This window comes from Macaca fascicularis, chromosome 16 (genome assembly GCF_037993035.2).
Source record: "Macaca fascicularis isolate 582-1 chromosome 16, T2T-MFA8v1.1".
NCBI lineage: Eukaryota > Metazoa > Chordata > Mammalia > Primates > Cercopithecidae > Macaca > Macaca fascicularis.
This window is the reverse complement of record NC_088390.1, coordinates 71110110-71130387: the sequence shown is the minus strand read 5'-3', so window position 1 is coordinate 71130387 and position 20278 is coordinate 71110110. Positions and strand designations below refer to the sequence as shown.

Sequence of the window (20278 nt, the reverse complement as noted above, 5' to 3'; positions counted from 1 at the left end):
CTACACATACATGGTACTGTCAAGGTTCTCCAAGGCCCACCTCTGATAACCACCCACCTTTCTTCTCTAACGTATGTATTTTTTTGTCAAGTGCTAATTCTTAATTATTTTTATTGACTTAAAGCAACAAACTTCAGGAGCTGGCTGCTCAAACAAGGCTTGTTAATTGCTTTAGCACAAATACGACTAATGAAGATCCCCCTTTTCAGATGTTAGGTCATAAATTCAAAATAATAAGCTTTTAGAAAATAATTTTTATTTTAAAATTCATAAAAAGTACTGGAAATATAGGTAAAGCATTTGAAAATGATTTTTCTGGCTTATCTGTTTACTGGCTCAATTCTAGCTCTGTCCTGGTAAAGGCCTCCAGAACCTTCACCTATGATCAAGTCTGGCCTCACAGGGAGGGACTTTTACTGTACTGAAAGGAAGCCAGCTGAAGCCGAGATCTGAAGCGCTCAGCTTCCAGTTCCCGGAAGAAAACATCATCATCATTCTGTGTTATCATGTCCTGCAGCTGTTGAATTTCCTTCTCCATCTTAGATCTCAGCTCCCGCTTCACCTTATGTAATGTCTGAAAAAAGAAGGCATGTCATCCTGCTGTTCACAGCATTTATCCAGGCCCTCATCTATTGTTCCCTCTTCATCTTCCAGCTAATCAAACTCCTCCAAAATTTTTAATAATCTAGCAGCAGCTCTTACAGAGACCTAACTAAAGTTAAAATCATAGGATAAAAATGTCTTGGGTCATAGATGGAGTGCCTTATTAGTCTTCTCTCCATTCCCTTTACGTTTGTTTTCTACTTCCTAAACTGTAAATAAATGTAAAATGTAAATAAATGTGTCACTTAATGATGGAGATATGTTCCAAGAAATGCAGCAAGTGTTTTGTTATTGTGCAAAATGTCAGTGTACTTACACAAACCCAGATGGTACTGTCTACTGCACACCGGGGCTATATGGTATAGCCTATTGCTCCAACCACCAATGTACGAGGTCCCTTGCTGAAGGAAACGTTGCCATGCAGTGCATGACTTTGCTTCTATCTTGTTAATTATTACCTGGGCCTGAGATTTCTCTCTGGCTTTAAGTTCTTGATGTTCCTGTGATATGGCTTCTGCCAGCAATGAAAACTGTTTATAGAAAGAAAAAAACAAATATTATATTTAATGTTTGTAGTCCAAATGTAACATTTCTTAATGTTCATAGGCTTAAAATAATTTTAATGGAAATAGGACAATATACTGTACTATGGTCAAGTATTATTTGATCTTAAATTTCAATCTTGAAAATGGGGTCCTCTAATCTGTAGAGTGCAAACTTTAGTTAACACAAGGAGGTTTATTGTCAACAGACTAAGCAAATTTTCCACAAGGGCAAGTGGTCAGGACTAAGCACAACAGCGTAATCAAGTGCCAGGAGCCCACCTGGTCCTTATAGTAGTTCTCCATGGAGTCCAGTTCATCCTGGTGGCGTCTCCTTTGTTCATCTCGCTTTTCTTTGGCATAGTTTCTTAGGTCTCGTAATCTTTGCTTTTGAATGTTTAAACCTTCTTCAAACAGTTTCTTAAATATCTGTCATTTAATCGTAAAAATAAAGTCACTGAGGAATATAATCATTTTGGCCAACTAGAGGTATATACTGATTATATTTCACAAAGTTTTTTTTTTTTTTTTGAAATACTAGTTTTATTCAGATATTTTGACATACCATAAAATTTACCTCCTTTTCTTTGAGACAGGTTATCGCTCTGTCACCCAGGCTGGAGTGTACTGGTGCAGTCACAGCTCTCTGCAGCCTTGACCTCCCAGGCTCAAGCAATTCTCCCACCTTGGCTGCCTGAGTAGCTGGGACTACAGACATGTGCCACCACACCTGGCTAAATTTTTAATTTTTTGGAGAAATGAGGTCTCACTATGTTGCCCAGGCTGGTCCCAAGCAATCCTTGCACCTTAGCTTCCCAAAGTGCTGGGATTACAGGTGTGAGCCACTGAGCCCAGCCTTACCCTTTTAAAGTAAATAACTCAGTATGCCTTATTATACTTACTTGTGCAACCATCACCACTACAGAACATTTTTACCACCCCAAAAAGAAACCCTATATTGGTCCCATCCTTAGCCCCTGACAGTCACCAGTCTACTTTCTATCTCCATGGATTTGCATATTCTGGACACTTCCTAAAAATGGAATCATGTAATTTGTGGCCTTTCATATTTGGTTTCTTTCACTCTGCATGTTTTCAAGGTTCATTTATACTGCAGTATATATGAATTCTTCATTCATTTTTATTGCCAAGTAACAGCCTACTGTATGAATAAATGCACACTGTTTATCCATTCATTAACTGATGGGCACTTTGGGTTGTTTCTCCTTTTAGGCTATTACAAGTAAAGCTATGAACATTTGTGTTTTTTGTGTGATTATATAGCTAGGGGTGAAATTGCTGGGTCATAGGGTAGCTCTATATGACCTTTCGGTAACCTTCTGAAGAACTGCTAAATTGTTCTCCAAAGCAGCTGCACCATTTTACATTTTACCATTGTAGTTAACTACAATTACTAAAATATTTTACAGATGAAATTTCTTGCTAGCCTGGGATCTCAAAAGGTTAATCATTTCAGCCTGATAAGGATGACATAGCAAATACCTTGTGGAAAACCTCTCACAGTACAGCTGTTTTGACACTATCTCTGATTTTATGTGGAATACAAGGTCATGTTATCACACCTTAAATTCCTGTCTCTCACAACATGTTCCCAAAACCTCTAAAGTAGTTTTACTGGAGACGTACCTATTATGTGTAAGAGGCAGGGAGGAAGTAAGACTTCACATTAAGATGAGAGACACAGACTGAGAATGGACGGGAATGCACAATGGAGTAAGAAAATGAAGTGCGGCCAAGCGGAACTCAGGGCCAGCACTATAGGACTTCGATTTAGATTTTAGATTCAAATTTGGACAAGACTCACGAACAAAGAAGGTGGTCCTGAAAGGTAACAAAGTTCACCTTCTTAACAGGGCTGGACAGAAAAGCCAGACTTACCATTTCTTCCCGGGTCCTCATTCTCATCATTTTTGCATGCAACTGAACTCTATAATCATCATAATATTTTCGAGCACGAACGATTTGCTGTCGATTTTCTTTTATCTTTGATTGGGTCAACCTTTGCCTACGAATGCAGTCCTTGAAGTCTTGCTAAGAAAGGGAAAGGGGAGGGAAGAGAAGAGTAAGGACAAGAGGAATGCAGACTCCAGCGTTCTCATCTGCCCCACTCCCCATCACGATGTCTTCAGGCAGTATGCCAGGTGTGAGGTGCCAGTGGCCCCAGAAGCCCTTCAGCCTTTGGCAGCTTCATCACCTCAATCTGAAGAGCAGCTCCAACAACCCCCTGCCGCAGCAGAGGGCAGCAGTGATCCTGGGCACTCCTGCGGAACTGAGGGCTCACTTCCCATGCCACCGGGAGGCTGCTAACAAGGCTGGCCCATATGCCAGCTCACAAGGAGTAGGAAAATGGCACATCCAGACTTTCAAGCAGAGCCTGGGCTGCCAGGAGTATTTAATTAGGCAAAAACTAAGGAAATTAGACAATATCTGACAAAGGAGTGAAGATGAAATGGGGTCACCTACAGACTCTTATGTAGGTGTTTCAGATATTAGTGTTTTTCCCCCCCATAGCAAAGTACCATCTGCAGTTCCTGAGATCTTTCTGGAACTGTTTAGTATTATAGTTCTCATGGCTTATCTCTACTCCACACTCAGGCAAAGATTTTCAAATCTCTTCCTTTGGCAGATTGTTTCTGACCTCCATCCTCTCCCTTCATAATTCTCTAAGTACAATTTCTCATCAAAATTGTAACGGAGGCTGATAAATCCCGGAGCTCTCTACTTGGGACCTGAGGATGGGAGATGGCAAACAGCACTAAGTTCAGCCACTTGGCACCTAGACGGATCCATGGAGGTCCACAGACAGAACTGGATTAAAATCTCAGCTGTGTCCCTCGCTTATCAGTGAGACCCAGGGCAAGTTACTTAATATCTCAAAGCTTCAGGGTTTTCATTTCATAGAAAACATCTCTAATATATTACTATAAAGACTAACTGCAACTGTGTACATAAAGTACCTAGCTCTTCCCCTGCCCATTCTGGGTTTGTTTTATTGTTGTTGAGACAGGGTCTCACTTTGGCATGCAGGCTGGAGTGCAGTGGCAAGATCACAGCTCACTGCAGCCTTGCCCTCCCACGCTTCCCACTTCTGCCTCCCAAGTAGCTGGGACCACAGGCAAATGCCACCATGCCAGGCTCATTTTTTCCATACCCATATATATATTTTTTAAGACAGGGTCCCACTATGTTGCTGAGGCTGGTCTCAAGTGATCCTCTCACCTCAGCCTCCCAAAGTGCTGGGATTACAGGCATGGGCTATCAATTTTGGTTAAAGACCTAAGCAACACTTCCACATGCAGGTGTTAGAGGTGAAGGGTCTGTGGGACTGTTGCCCAGCTAGCACACATAAAGGGAATGAATATAACAAATTCAAAATTATAATATCCAACTTGCTCTTGACATACCAGTCTCTTGTTATGTTCATACTCTTTCCTGACAAGGGTAGTAAGGAGGTCATGCCTTCTTAGGGCTTCTTCTATCTTGAAGGGGGACACGAAATCAAGTAGGTTAATAATGCTGTTCACTCAATTCTCAAGGATAAGCTCTTCTCTCATTTAAATTTCTATGCTTAAGACTGACAGTAACTTACTTCATCTTGCAGTTTCTTCTTTGATCGATTTTCTCTACATGCCTCTTTCTTAAGCTGTTCAACCTGTGCAATTTGCTGTTTCCACATTTTGCTTAGTGTTGGGCCAGAAACATAGAGAAATGGAAACTGCTCCAGCATAAGGGGCAGGAGACTGTGTTCACTTACTTTCACTGCAAGGTAAAAGAAGATGTTCTTAATCTGAGACTTGTGGACAAGAACTGTCATCCAACATCCCTGGTAGATCAAAGCTTATGTAAGTGATGTGGTTTTGATTCTGTAAAGAACAATTCTAAATGTACTTATAATAATTTGCATTCCTCCTCTGATTGGAGTAAGCCAACTACTGATAAGGATAAAAATACATTCTGACTGATGCCATGCTGGTCCTGGGAAGTCCATCCTAATTGCTCAGCTGCTTCAGTGCCTGCGGGTAGATTCTCTACGTATGGTAAAATAGAAGACTCCTCAACCCTCCTGGTAGGCAAGTGCTTAGAAGAAACGTTTCTGGTCTAAAGGATATAGTAGGAGGGCCAGCAATCTTTGGGGTATAACAGGAAGCCTGGCATTTCTCATGGCTTTGTTTCCTTGTAACAAGACTCTACACTCATTGGCACTGTCAATATACAGGAGGTGGACAGGTCATCTGCTTGCCTTGGAGCATCCCCTTCATTCTACCAACTTCCCAGAAACAGACAAAAAGGCATCCAAAGTGAGTAAGCACAGGAGTGAGGCTAATGGTGGCGCAGCAAGTGGCAGTCCTGGCATTCCTTGGGTGCCAATATATAAGCCTCCCTAAGGTACTTCCTTATTGAAGAGTTTTAGCCCTCTACAGAAAACCAGCCACATGGCAGTGGAAAGAAAAAAAAAACAACTTTCTTCAGCTAACTGGTGGATGTTAGCTTTCAGTGCTGTGTCCCTGGAATGCTGCACTCGCTTTCAAAGGCTGCCAGTTTTCCATAAAGTACAATTCTGTGGTTCTTACTTGGAACTGCTTTGTTTGGCTTTGGGAGGCCACCTCTTGGACTCTGAGTTGTGGTTTTTCTAGAGTAAATCTTCCAGGGCTGACTACATTCTGGAGTTTCTTTAAGAACAGCTTCTCCTCTGTATATTTTTTCCTTAGAAGCAGATACAAAACAATAAAAATAAAAGGTCTAATAGTTCTTTCATGCATCATCTTAAATATTACATATTGACAAAAATAGCTAACTACTTCCTACCTTACTTCAAATTTGTAAAATCTGGTTAATAATTCACTCACTCTAAACTAAAGGCATCTTTTGGCCTCTGGCATCCCTTGGAATTTGAAAAAGCACTGAATCTTTTTCAAGTTTCAGTCACCATAGTCCCACACCCTAAATACAACCACTATTAATCTTTTTTTTTTTTAACCTATTAATGTTTCGATGTACTTCTCTTTTTCCATGTAGATTTAAAAAAATTCTCAAGCAACTATGCAGTATGCTTAGTTGTAACCATACTGTACTTTATATCCTGTTTTGTTCACTAATATTTTAGCATAAGCATTTTCCCCATGATTTCATTTCGTTTCTGTAACCATTCTTTTGAAAGGCAATGAAAACTTCAGTTTTGAGTTTCTTACAACCAGGTCTAGAGCAACTAGGATGTTCTGTCTTCTCTTACTCTTCTTTAATTTTGTCAGCCTAGACTAGTTTTTAAGACCTTGAACTGCTAAGTCAAATACCCTTATAAAAACTGATGGTAAGTTTTAAGTAGGGGAAAAAAATGCTAGTTTTCTTTGGTACCACGTCTTGTCATATTTTAGCAACCTGAATGCCTTATTAAGAAGTAAAAGTCCTGTATCATGACATGAAATCCTGCCTTTTCCTAAAGAGCTCATGATTAAGGCCCTGTTGGCCCCTTCTTCTTTTAAAAAGATCATCTTTGTACTTCCCCCTCATCTGATCAAATGGCATTTATTACAGTGTAGACTTTTACCCACTGTTTCCTCCTCCTTCTCATGTATTCTTAGAGGTCCAATATTCTCTTGAACTTTATGTCTTCTTAGTTCCCTTTCAAATGCTTCAGTAAATGCCTATAGGGGAAAAGGTCATATGATAGTACAGTTGTTAAAAACATATATAACGGGCAGCACCATGGCTTAGCTGGGTAAAGCACCCGTCTAGTAAACAGGAGATCCAGGGTTTGAATCCCAGCGGTGCCTCAACTGAGCATCCAAGCTTAGTCGCATGCAGTGAGGCTGAGCCAGGTGGATCACCTGAGGTTGGGAGTTCAAGACCAGCCTGACCAACATGGAGAAACCCCATCTCTACTAAAAATACAAAATTAGCTGGGCGTGGTGGTGCATGCCTGTAATCTCAGCTACTCAGGAAGCTGAGGCAGGAGAATCACTTGTACCCGGGAAGCAGAGGTTGAGGTAAGCCGAGATCACACCACTGCACTCCAGCCTGGGCAACAAGAGTGAAACTCCGCCTTGAGAAAAAAAAAAAAAAAAAAAATCCTGCCACCGCGCCCAGCTAACTTTTTTTTTTGTATTTTTAGTAGAGACGGTGTTTCACCGTGATCTCAATCTCCTGACCTTGTGATCTGCCCACCTTGGCCTCCCAAAGGGTTGGGATTACAGGCATGAGCCACCGCGCCCAGCCGCTCATTCACTTTTTAAAAAATTCCTTTCAGACTCTGTATCACAAAATATATGGGTTTTTTTGTTTTGTTTTTTGAGGCAGAGTCTCACTCTTGCCTAGGCGGGAGTCAGTGGCACAAACTCGGCTCACTGCAACTTCCACTTCCCGAGTTCAAGTGATTCTCCTGCCTCAGCCTCCCGAGTAGCTGGGACTACAGGCGTGCACTGCCATGCCCGGCTAATTTTTGTATTTTTAGTAGAGATGGGGTTTCACCATGTTGGCTGGGCTGGTCTCAAACTCCCAACCTCAGGTGATCCACCTGTCTCAGCCTCCCAATGTGCTGGGCCACTGCACCCGGCTCACAAATCTACATTACTTTAACATATATAATTGGGACATAAAATGAAATTTTACATCACGCATTTTTTCTGTTCTCAAGTTTTTGCAATTATTTTGATACTCTCCTGAGTGGAAGTTACATGCTGAGTTACAAATGAGTGTGAGACGTCTGAATTAGTTTTAGTTTTTCACCATCATAAATCCTACTGCATTATAAAACCTACTACTGTAAACAACTTAAGTGTTCTAAATCCATGCTACATTTCAAAATCCACATTCCACAGGGGAAAGTCTTCCTAGGTAATCATACCAGTCTCGTTGTTGTTGAATCCCAACCACCTCCTCTCATTCCTGTCTTGGGTACTTGATCTCATCTTCTCTGTAACTCAAGTGGCCTGTCACTTTAATCCACCTCAAATTCCCCTCATCTCTGAAGCTCACTCACTCTGAAAATAACAACTCACGCTGATCTCCTCTTTCTTAATCTACTGGAACACCAAGCTATGTCTGGCCAGGTTATTTTTCTTAAGTTTCATGAGTATAATTTTATGCTAATGGAGACATAAGCTATGCCACGTAGCTCTCTATCATCCATTCCGCTCAAGAATATTAAATGCATTTTAAGCCTTAAATCAACAGCATGTTCATGGTAGCATCTGGCTGAGGGGAAATGGTATTGGCTGCTGCTTAATGGTAGTCAAGAGATGGGGAAGCACCTGTGCTCGGAATTGGTGGGTATCTGTTTCTCTTGGTTTGCACTGCCTTTTTCTCTCCGTGTGGAACTGTTTGCATTTGTTAGCTGGAGATGGAGAGAGCGAATGGGATCTGTAGGGTGGCTTTCTATGCATGGAAAGTCCTGCAACAGAGAAAAGACACATAACATTAGTTCCTGATAGCCAGAATGTTATGCTGGAAACCAAAGTTGGTTTTTACTAAATCCAGAGAGACTGATGAGTGAAATGTGCTAAAGGGACTGTCTTCTGTAACTAACTTGTATTGGTATGGTAACACCAAGTAACAGACAAATGCATACGAATGTGTACTGTCTCAAACACTTAGCTTCTACATTCAACTTTGGATATTCAACATGTGGAATGCCTCCTATGCACAAAGGACTATGGAGAGTGCTCTTGGTGATGGGGGAGATGGGAAAAGAGAAAAGGTAAATTATCTGAGCTGTGCATCTGCTATCCTTTTACCTGTCTGGGTCCTGAGGAGGTGGGATGTAAGCATACATATCTATCTTATTATATATGCTTACAGGCAAAGTTAACATGTTAAGCATTGTCTAAGCGGTCCCAATTTTTCCCTACTTAGCAATCTAGCCCTCCTAATTGCACACTGCCAAAGAGATCTAACAAACCATTTCTTTCTACAAACCTTTTTATCCCATTGTCTATAGGTGTGTCTGGGCATCTGCTAGTCGTGAAGAGGGTGACTCCAGTGGGAAAAGCACTTCAAGAGAGCCTTAAGACCAAGGAAGCTAGTTTTGGTACCTTTATAAATAAATTTTCCCTGAGCTTGTTATTTTTTTCACATGCTTTTAATTCAAATCTTTCACATTTCAAATTCTAAGATGTATTTTTAAAAACTGACTTGCATAATCTATTTTGTATGATAGCTGCTCATGATGCATGATGTATTCTTCTCCAGAAACTGAAGACGCACCTGAAATAATATTTTAATTTATAACCTGTTTTCACAACAGGATACCATGTGTATGTACATAATAAGGGAAAGGAAGAGGTTCCTGGATGAGGGTGCCTAGAAATTGGCTGAGTCCTTTTAAAGGGAAGAGAGATGAAACAGTCAAGAGAAGGAAAGAGCATTCTTGAAGGAGTAAAAAACAACTGAAAAAGTTAAGGAAGTTGGGTCAGAAAAAGGCTATTTCTGAAGAAACAATGGATGACCAAAATAGATAAAACTAAATATAAAATATGCAGGATTTTAGTTGGTGGAAGACAGGATAATTGGATTTGAACAATGGCATATCAAACAGTAGGAAGTGTCTGCAAAGACGTGGCAAACCAGAAACTGCTGATATGAGTATAAAGCAGTGCAATCACTTTGGTGGGCAAGCTGGCAGTGGTGAAGAAATGTAGGCCTTACGATCCAGCAATCCTACTAGATGGAGATATCACAGAAACTCTTGCACATATTCTAGGCTGTTCATTGCAGATTTTTTATAGTAATGAAAATTGGAAACAATCAACATGTCCAGCAATAGGGGAAATGTATAGTGCTATACATATATATATATACACACCCACACAAAAGTGACACACTGTAAGAACTCACAAAAGTGACACACTGTAAGAACTCAGTTACACTGCAGTTAAAATGAATGAGCTGGATCTATAAGTATCAACAGCAATAGATTTCTAAGACAATGTCAGAAAAAAATGCAAGTTGCAGAATAATATATATAGTATGTTAATTTCTAAACGACATAAAACAATAGTATGTTTAGACAAGTAATGTAAGAGCTGTTAAGAAAGTATAAAAACAAGGATCAGAAGAAAAGACGCCAACTTTAAGATAGTGGTTGCACTGAGGGTGGGGAAGAGATCTGTGGGGAGAGCAGAGGGGGTTTCTACTGTTTTACTTCTTAAACACAAAGGGGCTAAAGCAAATATAACTGTTAACACCTGCTACTTCTAGCCGGGGAAGATCCAGGTGTTTGATATTATTTCTGATCCTTTTATATATTTCTCAACTATTTAAAATTAGAATCTAAGTTATTAAGAACAGATGGAACTGCCTAAGTAGTTCACATGGCTGTCCCCCTTTCTCAGTCTCTCTGGGGTAAGTACCTGGCCTTGTCTTCTTTGGCCCATACTCCACGATGCCATCACTGTGCTGAGACAGTGTCTCCTCAGTTCCATCCTCTACCTCTTCATTTCCAGTATGTTCTTCTTTATGGTCAGTCTTTTCTTTAATCCGATCACCCAGGGCACTTTTTAACATCTATTGAGAAAACTTTTTTCAACATCTTTCACTGACTTCACCAGAATGTAAATTCGCAGGAGTAGGCAGACCTTTAAAAAAGCTTCCTTTGACAGTCACTAATAACAAGTTTTCAGATGCTTATGCATGTTTAATTATTCACTTTTGAGACAGGATCCCGTTCTGTCACCCAGGCTGGAGTGCAGTGGTGCTAGCTGGGCTCACTGCAACCTCCGCCTGCTGGGTTCAAGTGATCCCCCATCTCAGCCACTTGAGTAGCTGGGATTACAGGCATATGCCACCAAGCCCAGCTAATTTTTTACTTTTTGTAGAGATAGGGTTTCACCATGTTGCCCGGGCTGGTCTCAAACTCCTGGGCTTAAGCGATCCGCCTGCCTCAGCCTCTCAAAGTGCTGGAATTGCAGGTGTGAGCCACCACACCTGGCATACATGTTTAGTTTTAAAAAGGTGTAGATCAGTGCTATGGATCACCAAGTTTCAATAAAGTTTTGACTAAGTCACATAGGGATTTAAAACATTCATTCAATGATACCTTAAAACTGTAATACTGTATTTTGTGAGAATCAGTGATCCATCCAATTTCATACCAGACCTGTCTTTTGCAGCAAAGGGGAACTATATAGATATATCTAAAGAAAAATGGCTTAACACAATCATTTATGTTAAATGATTTAGTTTTCATCAAAATTCAGTAAAATTTGGATAAATCTGCACTAAATTTAGTTAGATCATGAAAGGCTGAGAGATCACTTCCTGTTCCGTCTGCTTGATTTACAGAACATTTTCACAGTAACTATTAATAAGACACAACTATATTTCTAATACCTCACTTTCAACTGAGAGATTATTTAAATGTTCACTTAAGCCATGGGAATCTCAATATAGATGAAAAAACAAGACTTGCCCAATCTAGTTCAGAGAGCCGCTGAGAGAGTTTCTCTGACACATCATGTAATTCTTGTTCTGTTAATCTCTTTCTTGGCCTCTGGGGAAAAGGTGAATTGCAGGATGAGGCTGTAGCTCTGTTTTCATTTCTGTAATTAAGTGACCATCTGACAGTTAAAATAGCTAGGTGTCTATTATTTAGTTTAAAATAACTGTAATACATACTTTAACAAATATTTCATTCTGGTCTTCACAGCTAAATTTGGAGATTATGCCCCTGCATTTTCAAATTTCTTTGCAAACAGACTGTAAACACTTAAGTCTGCAGTAATGTTACCTTTTTCCTTTGGGAGGCTTCCTTGTCCTAGGCCCTTGGACCTGAGCTGGGTACACTTCCTCTTTGCTGTCTTTCGGCAACTTGGAAGTTAAGAAAACTCTGTCATCTAGATCCTATTAAAAACAGAAAAAAAGTTGATTTGAAAAAGCTACAAATAAGAAACATGAACTTTCTGGGGGTGAGGAAGGGAGGAACTGTGGCACAAAGCTACGTGCCTTCAACCTCCGTTTTGAAGTGCATTTGTCAAAAGACCCTATTGACACTCAATGCACCAAAGAACTGGAGCAATGTCTAGAAATCTGGGCTCAGAGAAAAAGTGTGGCTCAGGATGCCATTCAAATAAAAAGACAGGCCAGGTGTTCTCTAAATAAGAAATTTCAGGGATTACCACTATGCCTGGGCAACAAAAAAATTACCACTAGTACAGAGTATTCAAGTGGTTATCTTTTGTATTGACGTCAATAAAGGCTGTCCAAAATTGAAACAGTTAAAACAAAGACAATACCTCCCAAAATATGAATATAAACCCTTAACATTTTAAATTTTTTTTTTTTTTTTTTTTGAGTTTTGTTCTGTTGCCTAGGCTGGAGTGCAAAGGCTCGATCTGCCTCCCAGGTTCAAGTGATTCTCCTGCCTCAGCCTCCCTAGTAGCTGGGATTACAGGCATGTGCCACAACACCCGGCTAATTTTTTTTTTACTTTTAGTAAAGACAGTGTTTCACATATTGGCCAGGCTGGTCTCGAACTCCCGACCTCAGGTGATCCACCTGCCTCAGCCTTCCAAAGTGCTGGGATTACATGCATGAGCTACCGTGTCCAGCTAAATTTATTTCTTAGTCTTAGAGATCATCTTTTAGAAGATACTTCTTGTGATGAAGAAACATTTATTTAATGTTTTTTTTGGTTTGTTTGTTTTTGAGATGGAGTCTCACTCTGTCACCCAGGCTGGAGTGCAGTGGTGCGATCTCGGCTCGCTGCAACCTCCACCTCCTGGGTTCAAGCGATTCTTCTGCCTCAGCCTCCACAGTAGCTGGCATTACAGGCGCCGGCCACTGTGCTTGGCTAATTTTTGTATTTTCAGTAGAGATAGGGTTTCACCATCTTGGCCAGGCTGGTCTTGAACTCCTGACCTCGTGATCCACCCACCTCAGCCTCCCAAAGTGCTGGGATTACAGGCGTGAGCCACTGCACCTGGCCACTTATTTAATGTTTACTGATATCTTTAATTTCAACTTCATTATCTTTTTCTATTAGAGTAAAATTAAATACCTTTTAGTAAGCTGGGTGTGGTGGTTCATGCCTATAATCTCAGCACTCTGGGAGGCACAGGCAGGCGGATGAGGCCAGGAGTTTGAGACCAGCCTGGCCAACATGGCAAAACCCTGTCTCTACTAAAAAAAAAAAAAAAAAAAAAAAAAAATCAGCCAGGTGTGGTGGCATGTGCACCTGTAGTCCCAGCTACTCGGGAGGCTGAGGCAGGAGAACTGCTTGAACCTGGGAAGTAGAGGTTGCAGTGGGTGCAGATTACACCACTACACTCCAGCCTGGGCGACAGAGCGACACTCTGTCTCAAAAAAAAATAAAACAAACAACATAATTTTATTTTTATGAAACTTTTAAAATACAGTATTTCTAGCTTAATTATTTCAAAATAAATACTCCTATTTAACTGCCACCCAGGTCAAGAAACAGAATATTACCAGCTCAGAACCATCTCCAAAACTCCCACTATGATTCTCCGAAAAGTAAACATTATCTTATGACTCCATTTTAACCCCTCTTTTATCCACTCTACTTTTTAGATGCATAGAATGTTGAGAATGTGGTCACCTAATGTTAATAATGCTTATTTCATCTCTGTACTTTTAATGCATTGCTTGAATGTTTAAATAATGAGAACGTATCACTGTTTATATGTCTACCTTGTGTATATACCTGCCTGTTGTTTTCTTATTTTATTTTTTTCTTTTTGAGACAGCGTCTTGCTCTGCTGCCCAGGCTAGAATGCAGTGGTGTGGTCACAGCTCACTGCAGTTCCTGGGCTCAAGGAATTCCTGCCTCAGCCTACCAAGTAGCTAAGATCACAGGCATGCACCACCACTCCAGGCTAATTTTCTATTTTTAGTAGAGACAAGGTCTCACTATGTTTCCCAGGATGGTCTCCAACTCTGGTGCTCACGTGAGCCTCCCAAAGTGCTGGGATTACGGGTGTGAGCCACCGAACCCAGTCCTGTTAATTTTAAAAAGATAGGGACAGGATGACTAAATAAAAAGGGTTTTCTTTCTTTCTTTCTTTGAGATGAAGTCTCACTCTGTCACCCTGGCTGGAGTGCAGTGGCATGATCTCAGCTCACTGCAATTGAAGCAAATAAGCCAGTATGGTATGAACAGTGGTTCATGCTGGATAATGGGAATATGCATGGATGGTTATTTTCTTTTCCACGCTGTGTTTTCTAAATTTGAAATTATTAAATTATGGACACAATATGGACTCTGAAGCCAGAATGCCCAAGTTCAAATCCTGACTCTGTAACTGCTGTGTAACCTTACCCTGTCTATATCAGCTTCCCCACAATAAATATCGTAGCTACTCCAGAGTTGTTATGGGCAGTAAATTATTCAACACCCCTAAAGTATCCAGAACTGCGCCTGCCACAAAATAAACATTCACTGTGTGTTGGCTCTTATTATTTCCCTTTATATACATTCATCTTTCTCCTATCTTCCTAGAACAAGAATGTGCAGGTGTATACAGAGGCAAATTTTAAGGAGTACAATGCTTTGACTAGTGCAATATGCTTGACAATTCTAGCAGAGACTTCTTTAAATATAGGGGCTTCCCTGACAAAGAATAAAGACTTCACCAATACACACACACACACACGGGCTTCTAATCAATTACCAACACAGAGACACACATACACGTGTACTTCTAGCCAACTGAAAGTAAGCTTTTCCACTTACCCCAGAAAATTCCATATGCTCTTGAGTAGAATTTACAGCTGGGGGGCAGTGACTTGAATGCAAGTATTCTTTTCCTATGGGGCAGGGTGCTCGAGGCTCTGAAGGGTGGTAGGGTGGATGTAAAGGAATAGCTGCTCGGATAGGCTCCCCTAGCTTCCTCGCATTTGGAATCCTACTCACAGAAAGGGTTTCTGCTAGTAAGACAAATTAAAGTGGATATTACGATGCAATTCTAAGAAATAAACCATTTCATATAAATACATACATACGTATATAAACATGTTCAAACACATTAGAAATATTTTTTAAACTTAAGAACATAAAAAAATAACTAAACCAGAGACGTAGCCTCAGCACACACGGATCTAACTAAATTAGAATGTAATTTTCGCCGAAGACGGGTGGATCACGAGGTCAGGAGATCGAGACCATCCTGGCTAACACGGCGAAACCCCGTCTCTACTAAAAACACAAAAAAATTAGCCGGGCGAGGTGGCGGCGCCTGTGGTCCCAGCTACTCGGGAGGCTGAGGCAGGAGAATGGCGGGAACCCGGGAGGCGGAGCTTGCAGTGAGCTGAGATCTGGCCACTGCACTCCAGCCTGGGTGACAGAGCGAGACTCCGTCTCAAAAAAAAAAAAAAGAATGTAATTTTCTTTTGTAATTGCTTTAGTTTTAAAAGAAGTAGAGAGGAGGTCTCACTATGTTGTCCAGGCTGGTCTCGAACTCCTAGGCTCAAGTGATCCTCCTGCCTCAGACTCCCAAAGTGCTGGTATTACAAGTGTGAGCTACCATGCCTGACCCCGGATGTAATTTTAATGTTATTATCATAAAACTGTTTCCTGAAAGTTACTTTAAAACAATAAAAAACTGGAAGCAACTTAAGTGGCTTGAAGAATGTTATGTTATGTGAATTATGGTTCATTCACATGTTACAAAACTCGTTAGGCAGTAATATTTTTATGTATTACTACCACATGAAAATCCTGGAGATGATAAGAAGAAACAAGAATGATTTTTCCAGGCCAGGTGCGGTAGCTCACGCTTGTAATCCCAGCACTTTGGGAGGCTGAGGCAGGCAGAACACAGGGTCAAGAGTTCGAGACCAGTCTGGCCAACATGGCGAAACTCCGTCTCTACTAAAAATACAAAAATTAGCCAGGCGTGGTGGCAAGCGCCTATAATCCCAGCTACTCGGGAGGCTGAGACAGGGGAATCCCTTGAACCCAGGAGGCGGAGGTTGCAGTGAGCTGAGATCGTACCACTGCACTCCAGCCTGGGCAAGAGAGTTAGACTCTGTCTCAAACAAAAAAAAAAGAATGTTTTTCCAGTTACTATACTTTGTTATTTACCAATAATATGAATACCACCAATACATGTACTAATGTGTCAGAGACTCTGTCTCATTTAAAAAAAAAAAAAAGAAAGAAAAGGTGAGTGTCGAGAATTTAGATAATAAAACAGTGGACGCAAAAATATGCAACCAAAGACCATCTTAAGCAGAATTCAGAGATCATAATAAATAGCAAACATTTACAAGTAAGATCATGTAAGACCAAAAAGGATCTCACATGCAGCAATAAAAGTAAAAAGGTCAATAGCAACAACAACTGCCCCAAGAATGATCATCAGCAGTAAAGAACTAACATCCATTACAACTCACTGTCTTCAACAAAGGATGTCCTATTTTTGGACAAAACACTAGGAGAGTACAACACATCTTCACGTGATTTAAAACTTGGTGAGGCTGAGGTTTTTTTAGACAGCATTTCATTAGGACATTGAGCACCTAGGAAATAAAATATTAAAGGTAAAATGTTTAACTATCAAAATAGTTTACTGAACATTATACTAAAAGCCAAGAGTTTTGTACTCAGGAAATAGAAATATTAAATAATGCTGAAAGAAGTAATGTTGGTCCAATTGCTCAAAATACCAATTGTTATTATTTTTTTCAGACCAGAGTTTCCCTCTTGTCGCCAGGCTGGAGTGTAATGGCACCATCTCGGCGCACTGCAACCTCCGCCTTCCAGGTTCAAGCAATTCTCCTGCCTCAGCCTCCGGAGTAGCTGGGACTACAGGCACCTGCTACCATGCCTGCCTATTTTTTTGTATTGTTAGTAGTGATAGGGTTTCACTATGTTGGCCAGGCTGGTCTCGAACTCCTGACCTCAGGTGATCCGCCCACCTCAGACTCCCAAGTACTGGGATTACAGGCATGAGCCACTGTGACCGGCCATAATATCAATTATTTTTAATTGCTATCAGAAAGATGCCCTTTTGTAGTCCAGAAACATTTATGCAATTTAAAAGCAAAGTTTTATATAATGTTTTATTATTTTGCTTTACAAAAATAGGTGCCAGGGTTATGGAAATGCTGGCTGTTTTATGGGCACGTCTTGGTATGAACAGATACCAGTTAGGGTCTTAGCTAGTACCACAAACAATGACTCATGGTCCAGGCCAGGCGCAGTGGCTCACACCTGTAATCTCAGTACTTTGGGAGGCCAAGGCAGGCAGATCACTTGAGGTTAGAAGTTCAAGACCAGCCTAGCCAACAAGGCGAAACCCCATCTCTACTAAAAATACAAAAATCAGTCAGGCATGTGGCACATACTTGTAATCCCAGCTGCTTGGGAGGCTGAGGCAGAGGTTGCAGTGGGCCAAGACTGCACCACCGCACTCCACCCTGGGTGACAGAGCAAGACTCGGTGTCAAAAAAAAGGCTATGGTCCATATATTGAAGCCTAAATTAGATGCCTGTGAATGTATATGATAGCCATCACTTTAAATCTAAATATGAAAGGAAGCTGCCATAAGTCCTTTTATCACATCAAACCCAAACACCTTGGCCAGGCATCTCTCTCAATCTTTTTTCCTTTGCCTTAACTGCATTATTCTTAAACACAATTCCCCTCTCTACTTATAATGTTAAAATAAGTAATTCATTTTACAGTAACATCTTTTTTACACGGCACTTGACATCACAGAACCTGCTTCTGCAATCACCATCCCTTCCATTCCCAGTCAATCCATCTGATTCTCTTCCTTCAAGAAGCATTCCTGCAATATCCACGCTTGACTCTGGTCCTTCTGTTACTGTGCCTATCCCAATGGCAAGCATAGCTTTTTGGTCTACTGGAGGGTGAGTTTGCCAGGAACCAAAAGGAAGGGAGAATATTCCAAGACTTATGGTCCATACACTGGTTTAGTAATTTATGAAGCCAAGGGGGGCAGGATGGAGTAGGATGATTGGAGGAGGGAAAGGTTGGAGGCTCAAAATTGGGGCTTGAAAGATATCCAGGTCTACTGTGTGCAAGCAATAGGCTATTGGAAATCTTGCCTGAAGCCTAGAAAAAAAACTGCCACTGCGTGTACGAACTTCTTGGTTGAAACAATGACAACAGTGAATCAACCACCAGTTCAGGAAACTACAATTAAGGAATACCCTGAAAGCGTGACCAGACTATAAGATGTATCCATAATTCTCTTCCTAGGCTATCAGGAACCACAAATTGCCTGATAACCTTGCATACACTTACTTGCCTCGGACTTATCTGCCCATATGCCTGTGACTTCAGATAAGTGTTCATATTTAATAGGTAGTGGGATATTTGGAATTTCAAATCCCATGCTCAGTTAGGGCTCTCTCTATTCTTCTTAATTTTAAACACTCCTACATACCATTTACATTTTTATAGTTGTATGCTGAATAATAACTGATACTCAAGGTTTAACTACTCACCATTACTTCTTAGAGAAAAGGTGTGCGCTGTGTCTCCAAGTCTAATGATTTCACCAGTGGATTCTGCTTCATCTCCATCCCAAGAGGGGCCCAACGTCTCAGAAGACAAGGAGCACCTGAAAAAGTTCCCTCCTTCACTCAGGGCCCAGTCTGACCAGAGGGCCCTTCCCCTGAGGACCTGGACAGCTGCTGGGTGCAGAAAAAGGAAAAGACTCTCCCTTTTGCTGCTTAGCATGTCTTGCTGCTTATGTTTTGTTTTGACTGATACATGAATGATGGAAATAGCTGTATATAAAGTGTCAATGATTAAATGTATAGGAGAACAGCAAATACTGGTGACTCTAGGGTGCGGGAGTGAAGGGGGTGGGATGCTAATTTTGCATTAAATATCCTTCAATTGTTTCACTTTTGCGCTTATTTTATTATTTTAAAAATCTTATGGAAAGTTCATCAGGCCGGGTGTGGTGGCTCACACCTGTAATCCCAGCACTTTGGGAGGCAGGCATAGGTGGATCGCCTGAGGTCAGGAGTTCACGACCAGCCTGGCCAACATAGTGAAACCCCACCTCTACTAAAAATACAAAAAATTAGCTGGACGTGGCGGTAGGCGCCAGTAATCCCAGCTACTCTGGAGACTGAGGCAGGAAATTGCTTGAACCTGGGAGGCAGAGGTTGCAGTGAGCCAAGATTGCACCATGCACTCCAGCCTGGGCAACTAGAGTGAAACTCTGTCTCAAAAAAAAAAAGAAAAGAAAAGATGTTCATCGGCCGGGCGCGGTGGCTCAAGCCTGTAATCCCAGCACTTTGGGAGGCCGAGACGGGCGGATCACGAGGTCAGGAGATCGAGACCATCCTGGCTAACACGGTGAAACCCCGTCTCTACTAAAAAATACAAAAAACTAGCCGGGCGAGGTGGCGGGCGCCTGTAGTCCCAGCTACTCGGGAGGCTGAGACAGGAGAATGGCGTAAACCCGGGAGGCGGAGCTTGCAGTGAGCCGAGATCGCGCCACTGCACTCCAGCCTGGGTGACAGAGCCAGACTCCGTCTCAAAAAAAAAAAAAAGAAAAGATGTTCATCTTATGATGGTCTCCTTTGAGACATGTTTTTTACAATGTACGAGACCTAAAAAAGAAGGCACTGCCTGTGCTCTTCGAACCATGACAAACTCTATTTAAAAAAAAAAAAATGAGAATCATTTAAAAGAAAGACATAGCATTATGTTCAACCTCTAATGAACAAGAAGTGCAATCAAACCTGTCATGACAATATATTTTTGTCTATGAAATAAGCACAAGCTTAAAAACTGTGAAAATGATCAATGATACTGGCTCATGAGGGTCCTGTAACCCAGCATTTCTATACTGTTGGTAAATGTACAGTCATGGCCTTTTTGGAAAACAATCTGGCAACTTGTTATTAGCCTTAAAACATCTATACTGTTTTACTCTGAATCTAGCCTCAAAATATAAGGAGAAAAAAGGAATAAACATTAAGTATCACGTTTTTGATAATATTTTTTAAAACCCTGTACTTCAGAAGAATGGTTTAGTAATTTATGACGTATCCACACGAATGATGTTATACAGTGATTAAAAATTATTATACAGAATTTAGACTGGGCGCGATGGCTCACGCCTGTAATCCCAGCACTTTGGGAGGCTGAGACAGGCAGATCACGAGGTCAG

At 41.1% G+C, this 20278-nt stretch overlaps 1 protein-coding gene across 11 annotated transcripts in view; it reads right to left on the bottom strand.

Annotated features, from left to right (window-relative positions):
* Window positions 1–239: 239 nt before the first annotated feature.
* CEP95 (centrosomal protein 95) overlaps window positions 240–20278 on the bottom strand; it is a 30974-nt gene continuing 10935 nt past the window's right edge. For 3 of the 11 annotated variants that reach the window (XM_005584709.4, XM_074020116.1, XM_045374575.3), the window contains 15 exons: window positions 18594–18709; window positions 16512–16637; window positions 14851–15044; window positions 11887–11999; window positions 11569–11698; window positions 10511–10664; window positions 8414–8553; window positions 6716–6808; window positions 5738–5870; window positions 4756–4925; window positions 4571–4645; window positions 3045–3197; window positions 1428–1574; window positions 1062–1133; window positions 240–574 (listed from right to left, as the gene is read on the bottom strand). In XM_005584709.4, the coding sequence (XP_005584766.3) occupies window positions 398–574; window positions 1062–1133; window positions 1428–1574; window positions 3045–3197; window positions 4571–4645; window positions 4756–4925; window positions 5738–5870; window positions 6716–6808; window positions 8414–8553; window positions 10511–10664; window positions 11569–11698; window positions 11887–11999; window positions 14851–15044; window positions 16512–16637; window positions 18594–18709 (1993 nt within the window). In that variant the 3' untranslated portion in view covers window positions 240–397. Of the gene's footprint in view, window positions 575–1061; window positions 1134–1427; window positions 1575–3044; window positions 3198–4570; window positions 4646–4755; window positions 4926–5737; window positions 5871–6711; window positions 6809–8413; window positions 8554–10510; window positions 10665–11568; window positions 11699–11886; window positions 12000–14850; window positions 15045–16495; window positions 16638–18593; window positions 18710–20278 lie in introns of all 11 variants that reach the window. The other 8 variants (XM_074020115.1, XM_074020117.1, XM_074020114.1 and 5 more) reach the window with 5 other exon arrangements.